Source organism: Ochotona curzoniae, unplaced genomic scaffold (genome assembly GCF_017591425.1).
Source record: "Ochotona curzoniae isolate NIBS_2020 unplaced genomic scaffold, NIBS_Ocur_1.0 contig_21, whole genome shotgun sequence".
In the NCBI taxonomy this organism is placed as follows: domain Eukaryota; kingdom Metazoa; phylum Chordata; class Mammalia; order Lagomorpha; family Ochotonidae; genus Ochotona; species Ochotona curzoniae.
The window spans coordinates 6,481,826-6,492,500 of record NW_024465322.1 but is presented as its reverse complement, the minus strand read 5'-3'; the positions used below and the strand labels follow the sequence as shown (position 1 = coordinate 6,492,500).

The 10,675-nt window shown below is 57.7% G+C and overlaps 1 protein-coding gene across 1 annotated transcript; it reads right to left on the bottom strand.

Moving 5' to 3' along the window:
* Positions 1–1,182: 1,182 nt before the first annotated feature.
* Positions 1,183–5,861, bottom strand: LZTS1 (leucine zipper tumor suppressor 1). The gene is made up of 3 exons (XM_040971294.1): positions 5,514–5,861; positions 3,459–4,298; positions 1,183–1,860 (listed from the first exon to the last, which is right to left on the bottom strand). The coding sequence occupies exons 1-3, from the start codon at positions 5,859–5,861 to the stop codon at positions 1,183–1,185; spliced, it is 1,866 nt and encodes a 621-aa protein (XP_040827228.1).
* Positions 5,862–10,675: the final 4,814 nt, after the last annotated feature.

The window sequence follows — 10,675 nt, the reverse complement described above, 5'->3', positions numbered from 1 at the left end:
CAGCTGAGTGCCCTACCATGCCCGCAGCCCCTCCAAGCAGCAGGCAGGCAGCAGGAGCAGAAATGCAGCAGTGAGGCTCGGAGCTGTGGCTGCAGTCAAAAATAGAACCAGGCGCTCACAGCCTGCTGCATCTGCTGGCTTCTTCAGGAAGAGGCAATGAGAAAAAAAGTTCCTTGAAGCCAGCAAGGGACAGAACTCCCACCTGCTCCCCTCGGCCCTGCAGGGCTGGAGTCTCCTGCTAAGAGTGGGCACTGGCTGCACCCCAGGGGCCTCTCCAAACTGGGGCTGGGTGGGTGTGTGGAGGCCAGCCAGCTACAGCCAGGTACACCTGCCAATGTCCCACCTGGGGCGCTGAGGGAGCCCACACCTGCCCGATGCCTCTAGAAGCCTAACACTGAGATAAGTTAAGGGGCAGAGCCAAGCTGCCGGTGCTCCAGCTTCTGGCGTACACGCGGGCCAGGCTGGATCCTGACAGAGGCAGGGGAGGGAACCACAGGCCAGAGTACTGGTCAGCCAACACTGTACCCGGAGACCCCAACAGAAAAACCACCCTGTCTCCACTGCTCTCAACCCCTCGGGATGTCTGTTGCTTTCTGAGGAGTTGTCCTTAAGGCTACCAGCTGGGCAGGGTTGCTGGGCTCCAGTGAGTAGGGGCCCAGGCCTGGAAGTCTGCCAGCAAACATCCTGGCTACATTGGCACCTCCTACCCACAGCTGGTGTCTTGCAGTCTTGGCACTTCAGGTTGACCCAACCCCTTGGCCACGTCTTCTCTCTACCTTGCTTGGCTGTGGGCGTGGCTATAAGCCACATTGTCCACCCATCCCACCCGACCAGTCTTGAGGCTGGAGGAAAAACAGCACAGCCAACCAGAGTGGGACAGAGACACAGGCTTGTAGAGGGGAGGCAGCTATGGATGAGAAGCAGAACAGAGCTTGCTTCTGTCCTGGACAGGGTCATGTGGGCCTCAGCAGCAGGTATCATTTCCGCTTTGGACATAGAGAGCTCAGCAACGCACGCAGTGACCCCTAGACGTTACAGACAGGGGAACGGATTCCATGGAATGCAGGAATTCTCAGTGCAGGGACCATGGACAGGGAAGGAGAGGCCACCCTGAAACACCCCCAAGTCTGTGTCCAGGGGGGTGACTGTCCTGCAATGGGGAACCCCATCCCCTACCCCTTGTCAGATCTCTGTGGCTATGATGTCCTCGTAGGGGATGTCAGCTCCTTCAAAGGGCTCAATCTCCAAGGGCTCCCCGGCGGCGCCATCCCCGCGGGCCAGCTGCCTCAGCGCCTTCTCCAAGCGCTGGTTACGCTGGTACATGGCCAGGTAGCTCTGCTGCAGCTGCTTCTGGTACTGGATCACTTTCTCCTTCTCCTCCTTCCACACCAGCCGCTCGTGCTGGAAGCCCGAGGACATCTGATCGTGGCCCTGCCGCTCCTCCCTTAGCTCAGCACGCAGCCGCTCCAGCTCCCGCTGCAGGGCTGGGATGTCCTCGGGCGCCACCCCTGGGGGCGGGGCGGGCCCGGCGGGCGGTGGCGGAGGTGGCACAGGTGGCCTAGTGGCCTGTGCCCGCAGTGTCAGCAGCTCCTGCTCCAACAGGCTCACGTTTTCCCGCAGCAGCTCCGCCTCGTTCTTCTTGCGCTGCAGTTCGTTTTCGCACACCTCCAGCTCCAGGCCCTTGGTGCGCAGGGCGCCCTCCAAGTCCTGCGTCTTGAGCTCGGTGCCCTCCAGCCGGCCCCGCGCCTCCTTCAGCTGTGCCTTCAGGCTCACGATCTCGCTGGCCTTGGCGTTGACCTCAGTCTGCGATTCCTTGAGCTGCTGCTTCAGGAGCGAGATCTCACCTGACTTCTGGCACACCTGCAGGGGACAGTGGGGATGGGGATAGAGCCACAACAGGTGGATGTACACACCTGAACCTGGCATTGCATGGGGAAGCTGGGGGGCCCGTGAGGGCCAAGGCCTCCTTAGAGGCTCCTTCACCTGCCCAACCTACACCCAAATTCTTGACTCTGAGGGTCCTACAGAAAACGCAGGGGTAATAGAATTACCAGCAGGATCTAAAGGGAGAGCTAGAGCCACCCACGGAACACCCCATTACTTTCTGGAACACCAGGATGTTTTAAACCGTCTGTGAGACAGGCATATCATGGAAGGCTATCTGTGGGTTTCTCAAAATTAGAATTTTTTTTTAATAGAGGACCGGCGAGTGGGGGGCCAGATGCCAAGCCAGCACTCGCTGTTCTTGCTGAGGTGCTCCACCAGGTCAGGTGGCTGGCCGTGATGCCATGGATGGCGAAGGGGAACAGAAACTATCCCTCTAGCCAAGCTCCTTCTGGGTCTGGGGAAGCTATTCAAATAGAACATTCCTCTGCCTTCTCCCCACCCCCATCCACCTTAGCCATGGAGATCCTGTTCTCTCCTCCCAGAAATACATGAGCCCTGGGGATGGGAGGGGCAGGGCAATGCCATGGCTCAACAGGCTAGTCCTCCACCTTGTGGCACCAACATCCCATGTTCTAGTCCCAGCTGCTCTACTTCTGACCCAGCTCCCTCCTTATGCTTGGGAAGGCAGCGGAGGATGGCCCAAGTCCCCAGATTTCTGCATCTAATGTGGGAGACACGGAAGAGGCTCCTGGCTTTGGATTGGCTCAGCCCCTGGCCCCTGCGGCCGTCTGGGGAGTGAACCAGTAGATGAAGGACTTTTCCATCTTTCCTTCTCTTTGTAAGTCTGCCTTTCAAACAAAAATTTAAAACATTAATTTTAAAAAGTAGAACAAAACAAAACACATCACTGGGCTTTCCAAAAGCAGTCCAACACGCTGCTGCGTGGAGATGGGGGTGGGTGCACATGGCTGGGCTGGGAGCTGGTCTTTGCAGTGACTTACCCCCCCCCCACCCTCGGAGACCCTTTCCCAGGGAGCAGGCCAAGCAGGGGGTCCATATCGGAACTGCCCTGCACATTTCTCAACTCACTCTCCAGCTCCCCGAGTCTCTCAAAGTGAGAAAAAGCTGTGCAAGTGAATGAAAACAGCTTTGTAAGAATGTGCATGTCTGTGCAAGTTGTGTGGCTATGTGCATGTACAAGCATGCATACATGTACAGATGTGTGTTCGCATGTTAGCATGGATGTACATGTGTGTGCCTCTTCTTCTCTGGCACTCCAGATAGAAACTCCAGATACACTTCTAGAACTGTCACCAACACAGAGCCTCCTACTGGAGTGTGGAAGGTGGCAACAAGAGCAGGCCACACTCCCCCTCCCAGCCCCTGCACCCACATCAACTACTCAGGCCTCTTGCAAGCAGAGGAAGCCAGGTCGGCCCTCTGATGGCTGCCAGCTTCCCCCTCCTGAATTCTGTGCATTCAGTTCTGGGGGGGCCACAGAGAGCTAAGTACAACCTCCTCCCTCCCCATCCCAGCCTTCACTCTCAGCTCCTAGGGGCAAGCGGCCTCACCTCCCACTGGGTCTCCTCCAGGGCCGGGGCGAAGCTGGTCTTCTCCCTCTCATAGGAGCGCAGTTTGGTTTCCAGCAGGTCCTGCTCCTTCATGAGGCTCTCGAGCTCCTGCCGCAGCTGCCGCTTCTCCTGCTGCAGTTGCAGCACCTGCAGCTGCAGCACCTGCTGGGCTCGCTGGCTCTTCTGCGACGCCTGCGTCGGTTTGAGCCTGCTGTGGCCCTCCGGCGGCTCATCCCTACCCGCCACGGCCATCGCCATCGCACGGCGAGGGCGCTCCTCCTGGACCAGCTCTTTCTCCTCAAAGCTGCGGTGCAGCTTCTCCCGCGCCAGCAGCTTCCGCTCCAGCTCCTGCAGGCTGCACTCATCCGTGGAGAGTGGGGAACGTACACAAGACAAGCCCTTGTCCGCTACAGCCACCGCTGCTGCTTTACCCGGAGGCTGATGGTGATGGTGCTGGTGGCCCAGCTTGCTGCCACCGTCAGAGAAGGACAGTGCCTTCAAGCTCATCATGTTGCTGTCCTGGGGGAGGAGTCCCTGTGTGATGTTGTGGGCGGAGCCTCCGAAGCGGCTGCTGCTGGGCCCCACGGGTGTGACCAGCGGGTCCAGCTGGTAGCTGCTGGTGGTGCTGTGTGTGGGCAGGCTGGACATAGAGTTCCGGCCTGAGTCGGACAGTGCCCCTGAACACAGGCCGGGTTTTAGCTCCTGCTCCTTGGTCTTATCTGCGGGAGCCACGTGGAGCTGCTGGTGGCCGGTGCTCTCCGGGGAGGAGTGCAGGAGGGCTCCGGAACGGGGCAGCACGGGTTTGAAGGCAGTGGGCCTCACCGCACCCTTCTCTGAACCCTGCAAAGGAGAAGAGCCACGCTGACATCCCACCCCCATCTCCCCACTGCCAAGCCCATGCTGCTGCCTCTTCTACCCACCAGGTCAGTGTGCTGGCCCTGACCGGCACTACTCTAGGTCAGAGGACACATGGCTGTGCATGGCAACCCTACCAGTTGCTCTAAAGCTGCTGAATGGAACCCATCTCTTGGAGCAGAGCACTAAGTGGGCATTTGGCTGCCCTGAGCCCTGCATTATAGGTTGGGGCCCCCATCCGGGGTCACTGTGTGATGGAGGGACACACACCCTCTGTGATCCTGCTCCTGATTGGGCTGTAGCCTGCAGCTACAGCCTTTTTCCAAGTTCCCATTTTTATGAGCAGGGGATGGCTGGAGATACTTGAGTGGGTCCCAGTCCTTAAGGGTTCAGTGGTTGTGACTGATTTCATTACCAGGTTAGTGGGGAAAGGTGAGAGCTTGGGAAGAAAGACAAGCTGAGGTTAGATCAAGGTCATCAGGGGGCAGCCCTGCAAGGATGAGTGAACCTGGCTGGGGGGGGGGGGGCGGGGGGCTTTGTGAACAATGGAAGACACACACACACACACACACACATCCTGAAAGTCTATTTCCCTTTCTGAACCGTGTGCCCAGGCTGGGCTGTGGCCCTGTTGCTAACAGGAAGCAGAGGGACCTGGGAGCCCTGAGGTGAGCGCACACAAAGCCCTTGGCCTCGGCCAGGCCATCAAGGCCCGAGGATGCCTCCTTTAGGGACTGAATGAGAGAATTGTGTCCAGTGGGTGCACTGGTATGAGTGCTGGGAGAGCTGCAGCTGGCAAGGGGGCTGGGAGCTCCAAGTCCCTGGGGACGATGTCACCCTTATCTCTGCTAAGTGGATAATCAGTACAAAAACCCCAGCTGTATCCCGGGGCACGCCAGACGGGGTCAGCCAGGGAAGGGGGCTGCTGGCCTCTGGGGTCTCTCCAGCAGGGAGGAGGCCCCCACCTCCAACCACAGTGTAGATTTCTCTCAGTAGAGAACCCAGACGCTGCCATTAACCTTCTTTGTGTCTCTGCCAGGCTAAGGTGGGCCTGATCTTTGGAGCCACACCTGTGAGCTGCCACTTCCGCCCTCACCCTTGCTTCGCCTGCTGCTGGTAGACCTGTGTGGCCAGGTCACTAGTGCTTGATCACTGTCTCCTGCCTTCCCAACCCAAGCATGCCAGGGCCCCCTAACTTACCATTTCCAGCTGGCCAGAGTAGGGCATGAGTTTGGGTGGGGTGGACGGGTCGAAGTCCACCCCGGCCTGGCCCCCCAGGTCACCGCTGGCCAGGGCCGTGTAGTCGGGGCGATGGGAGCCCCGCGCTTTTTGGCTGACCTTGATATAGAAGAAGTCTTCGCTCTTGCCCATCTTGGAGCTGGACTTGCCGTGGCTGGAGTCCTGGGAGAAGCCGAACCTTAGCAGACCGTCCGAGTAGCGGTTGAGTTTCTTGAGGTGGGAGGACTTGCGCAGCTTATACTGTGATGCCCGGCAGTGCTTGCCGTGAAAGCCGTGACGGCCCGAGATGAGACTGCTGACACTACCCATGGCGATCGGGGCTTGGAGATGGCCTGGAAGGGGCGCTGTGGCCACGAGGGGCAGTCCTGGCTTCTCCGAGGGACTGCAGTCATAGCCAAGCCCTCATGGGGCCTGGGGAGGAGCTGCAGACCTGCAGGGAAGCAGAGAGACATTAGTGCAAGCAGCCAGGGACCGGAACAGGTGCACCCCCGGGATTCGGGGGGCGGCCACAGCCAAATGGATGTGTACAGTGCCCTGTGCTGGAGGAACTGGAGCAGAGCGTGGGGCCCAAGGCTTCCAGGAGGTGGTGGCTTTGCAAGGCAGTGTTGCCCTTTGAGTGTATCCCTAATGGAAACATAAGCTCCTAGGTAATATGTTGGTGGGGGTGGGGCCTAACTGAGGATGCAGCCCATCAACCCCTCTCACTTCCGTTCTCCAGGAGATCACGAATGGCTCGAACAGGAACTAGGGACATCCAACCCACCACAGCTGGCAATAGAAATCCATTGTGTCCTCTGCAGGCTGATTTTTGAACTGGAATGGTTCGCGTGGTCTATGAATGCTGTTATAAAGCCTTGGCAGAGAAGGCATGTCCCCCACCCATTGTGAGGCCAGAAGATGGGGGTGAACAGGTGCACCTCTCCTGTTCGCCATGTTGTATGTGGGACACTGCAAGTGGTCGCCTTACCAGACACGGGTGGGTCTTGGGTCTGCCAAGTCCATGAACTGAATCCATCTTCTTTTGTTTGTTTTTAAAATAATTACATTTATTGTTTTTTTACTGTAAAGGCATATTTGCAGAGAGAAGGAAAGAGAACAGAGTTGGGCTGGTCTGAAGCCAGGGGCTTCTTCCAGGCCTTTCATGTGGACTTGGGCCAATCGCACTGCTTTACCAGAACACTTAGCAGGGAGCTGGATTGGAGCCGGAGCAGCCAGGTGCACATATGGGATGTTAGCAGCACAGGAGGCTTAGCCTGAGGCACCAGGGTTCTGATCCCCGTTCCTTGTTGCTTTCACCTCCTAACTCACTGTGCCTGCCCCTACAATCTCATTTGAAGTCTAATTGCTTCATCTGTGTATCTCCACCAGAAGCCAGGCTCTGTGACATCAAAGCTGATATGACCTGTGACTCCCGGAGTAAGAACAATTGGGCACAGAATTCAGGAGGTGAGATGCTGCGGCCCGGTCAACGGAGCTGACCAGTGGCCAAGATTCAGACCATTCGGTCCAAATGCCACCATCTGCAATGTGACAGCAGTTTGCTGGGGACCCACACAGCTAGAGCCACCTCTCTCTTACAGGCCCCAGGGTTGGAGAAAGAGAAAGCCTGGGGAGAAATGGAGATGTGCTGTCCCCAGTTGGAGCTTCCAGTGGGCTCAGGGTGGACACCCGTAGGGGCATCCGAGGGGAGGTGCTCGCTGCAGCGAGGTGGGGTGCGGGGTGCAGAGCAAGGAGACCAGATGCCAGGAGCAGAGTGACTGAAGGAGGCCACTCTTATGCCTGGGTTTCCCCCTCCATGTTTTTCTTTTAAATTAGATCCACACACACGGTGTACACATGTACACACGCGCACACACTCCACTTGCTGGCTCAACGCCTCCCAATGGTTGGAGCTGGACTGGGCTGAAGCCAAGAGCTCCTCCGGTTCTCCCATCAGGGTGGCAGGGACCCTAGAACATGAGCCATCACTGCTTCCCCCCCTATGTCTGCCTGAGCAGGGAGCTGGCAGCTGGGGTGCAGCCAGGGCTCGAACCCATGCACCCTGAATGGAACCAGCGTCTTTACTGCTACACTCCCTCCTCTACCCACTCTGCCTTGGTCTGGTCCCGTGTAGAGTTTGAGGTTTTTCCAGGATCCTCCCGAGGCTGAGCTAATCCCCCTCTAAGTGTCTAGACACGTTGCCTTGTCAACCTGAAGAGTTTGCGACAGAAGCCTGGCTGTCAGCCACCAGGCTGCAGGCCCCCCAGTCTTCTCCCTACCCCTCCCACAGGCTGTCTGGTATGCCTGAGGATGCAAGAAGGGGTGTGTGTGCTTTATGTAGGAAAACATCCCCACTGGCCAAGGTGTAAAGGACTGAGCACATGGGCCTTGGAGAGGAGAAAGGCGAAGGAAGGCTGATCTGCCTGTTTTACAGGAGCGATCTCAGGACTGCCCAGCAGGCACCCAGCTGGGGTGAGTCCAGGACTTCAGGGAGGAAGGGACACACAAGGGGAGCCTCTCCACCTGAGGCACCAGCATGCCATCTGTGTGCAGTGGTTTGAGTTCCGACTGCTCCACTTCCGATCCAGATTCCTGATATTACATGCTGGGAAAACAGCAGAGGATGATTCAAGTCCTTGGGCCCTCTCCACACCCGCATGGGAGACCCAGAAGAAGCTCCTGGTTCCTGGCTTCAGCTCAGCTCAGCACTGGCTATTGCAGCCCATTTGGGGAGTGAACCAGCAGGTGGAAGATATCTCTCTCTGTACTTTGGCTTTCAAAATAAATAAAATCTTTAAACAAAAAATGGATGTAGGGTAGGGACCAGAACAGTTGGTGAAAGAGAACCTGTGCCCCAAGAATTCAGAAGACACCTCCATCATCCTCTGTAGCCTAGCTGGTGGGTGCTATACCAGGATGGGGAATGGCCTGGGTGAAGGGTGGCATCCGCTGCCTGTCTAGTCGGTCTGGCCCTTCACCAAAGAACATGGGTCCAGGCAAGTACACGGCTTTCCTCAGACTGCCACCTTCCTGAGCATGGGCTCAGAGGCATGGGCTGGCAAAGGGGTCTACATGGATCGGGGGTGGGGTGAGAAATAGTACAGCTCACCCCCATCCCAAAGGCCCTGCAGACACAGATGGTCAAGTGGGAGTAAGCCGGCAATACCTGGAGACGAGGCTCAGCTGACATGGCTCAGGGTGCGGCCCAGTGGAGGGCAGTGATGCTGGTGGGGCATCCTGCGGGGGTACACATTGGGCCTGCTTGTGCTGTGGCATGCTGAGTGACAACAGAGCCTGTGAAGCCACCACACGCAATGCCAGGGTCCCTTTTAGGTATCAGTTCAAGTCCCAGCTGCTCTACTTCAGAATCAGTTCCTCAGTTAACATGCCTGGGAAAGCAGCAGAGCACGGCCCAAGTACCCCGCACTTACACGGGTGAAGCTTGATGCTCCCCTGGGGGACATGTCTGCCTCTATAATGACTAAATTAAAATGAAACCCAATAAAAACCATCCTGCAATGAAGCTGACCTGAATTGACAACAGATCTTTCTCGGGTTCAGGGGTTACCCTGCCTCAGCTTCCCCACTCTTGATATGCAGGGACCTGTGCCTGCCCTGTCACCAGCCTACATTGTGGCCAGAAAGGAAAAGGAGAGCTTGGCGAGCCCTTTCCCAGGGCAACTGTCCCCAAGGGTTGGCTCACTCCGCAGATTTCCAGCACAGCCGGGACTGACCACAGGCCTCCATGCTCGGAGTCACTCCCACAGCTTCAAGTGACTGGGTTCAAAAACCACGATCATAGGCTTTTGTGTTGTGGCAGAGCAGGTGAAGCCACCATCGCACAACACCAGTATCCCAGAGGGGATGCCAATTCTTGACCTAGCTATCCCCAATCCAGCTACCCCTGCATAGGGCCTGGTAAAGCAGCAGAGGATGACCGAAGTGCTTGGGCAGGAGACCCGGGATGAAGATCCTGGCTCCTGGTTTCAGAGAGGCCCAGCTCCCATCTGGGGAGTAAACCAACAGATGGGAGAGTTTTCTATAAGTCTGCCTTTCAAATACATAAGTCTTAAAAAGATATAGAGGATAGAGCTAAAGGCGCTCCTTCAGGGAGGCCCCCCATGCCCCCTGTAGCTTTCCAGGAGAGCAGCTGGGACCAGCCAGGAGGGCAGGCTAGTACAGAAGCATCTGTCAGCTGGAGCAGGGAGGAGGGGGGATGGCAAGTGGGAAGGGAGGCGGGGCTGATGCACCAGATGGGTGGGCGGCCCCGGGCCAGCTCCTAGCAGCAGCCTCTCTCAAGGGGCTAAGTGGGGGCACGTGCCGGGAGGGGGCTAATTGACTCCCTTTTCCAGATGCCTCTCCTCTGCCCTCCCCTACCACTCCAGGCTGCCCCCTCCCCCATTCAGCTGTCTCTATCTGCAGCCCTCCCAGTATTTGCATTGGCTGTCCTTGACCCCTCCTCTTTTTCCCAGGGGCTGCTTGAAATGGGGTGTGAGGGGGCCAGGGTAGGGGCAGGGGGCAAGCTTGGGGTTAGTTAATCATCTCTGCTCAGGCTGCAAGCCTTGGGCACCTGGAGGGAGCCACGTGCAACAGCTCAGACCCCATCTGCAGAGTTGAATGGATGAATGAAAAAGGAGCTGAGAGGAGGAGGAGGAGAAGGAGGAGGAGGAAGGGTGAGGGAGCTGGAGGAGGGGTTCCAGGTGCTGAGGTGCCAGGAGGAGCAGGTTGCCGGTGGGTGGGGAGCAGGGGCCCACACAGATCTCAATTAAGCCCACTCGGATGCTAGAGAGAGGCGGGAAGTAAATCGCTGGCAGGCTGAGTCACGGCATCGGGGCGACGAACAATCGGAAGCGATGCCGGCTTCCCACTGCTCCGGGAAGAATGAAAGGCACTGCGCCTGGCAGGCACACAGGGCTTTTGTGCACATTCCGGCTCGGTGCTCAGCTGTGCTGGGCACAAGCCTCCCTCCTCCTTCGCCCCCGGTGGGCCACACTGATTGACCAACCCATCCCAACCCTGCCCTTCCCCCTTCCAAAAAAGGACCCTCATGCAAATTGAACCCGCTTCATGACCGCAGAAGGCAAGCACACACATTTGCAGGAGTTGGTGCCCGGTGCAGCTGGGCCAAGAGAGACACACACACA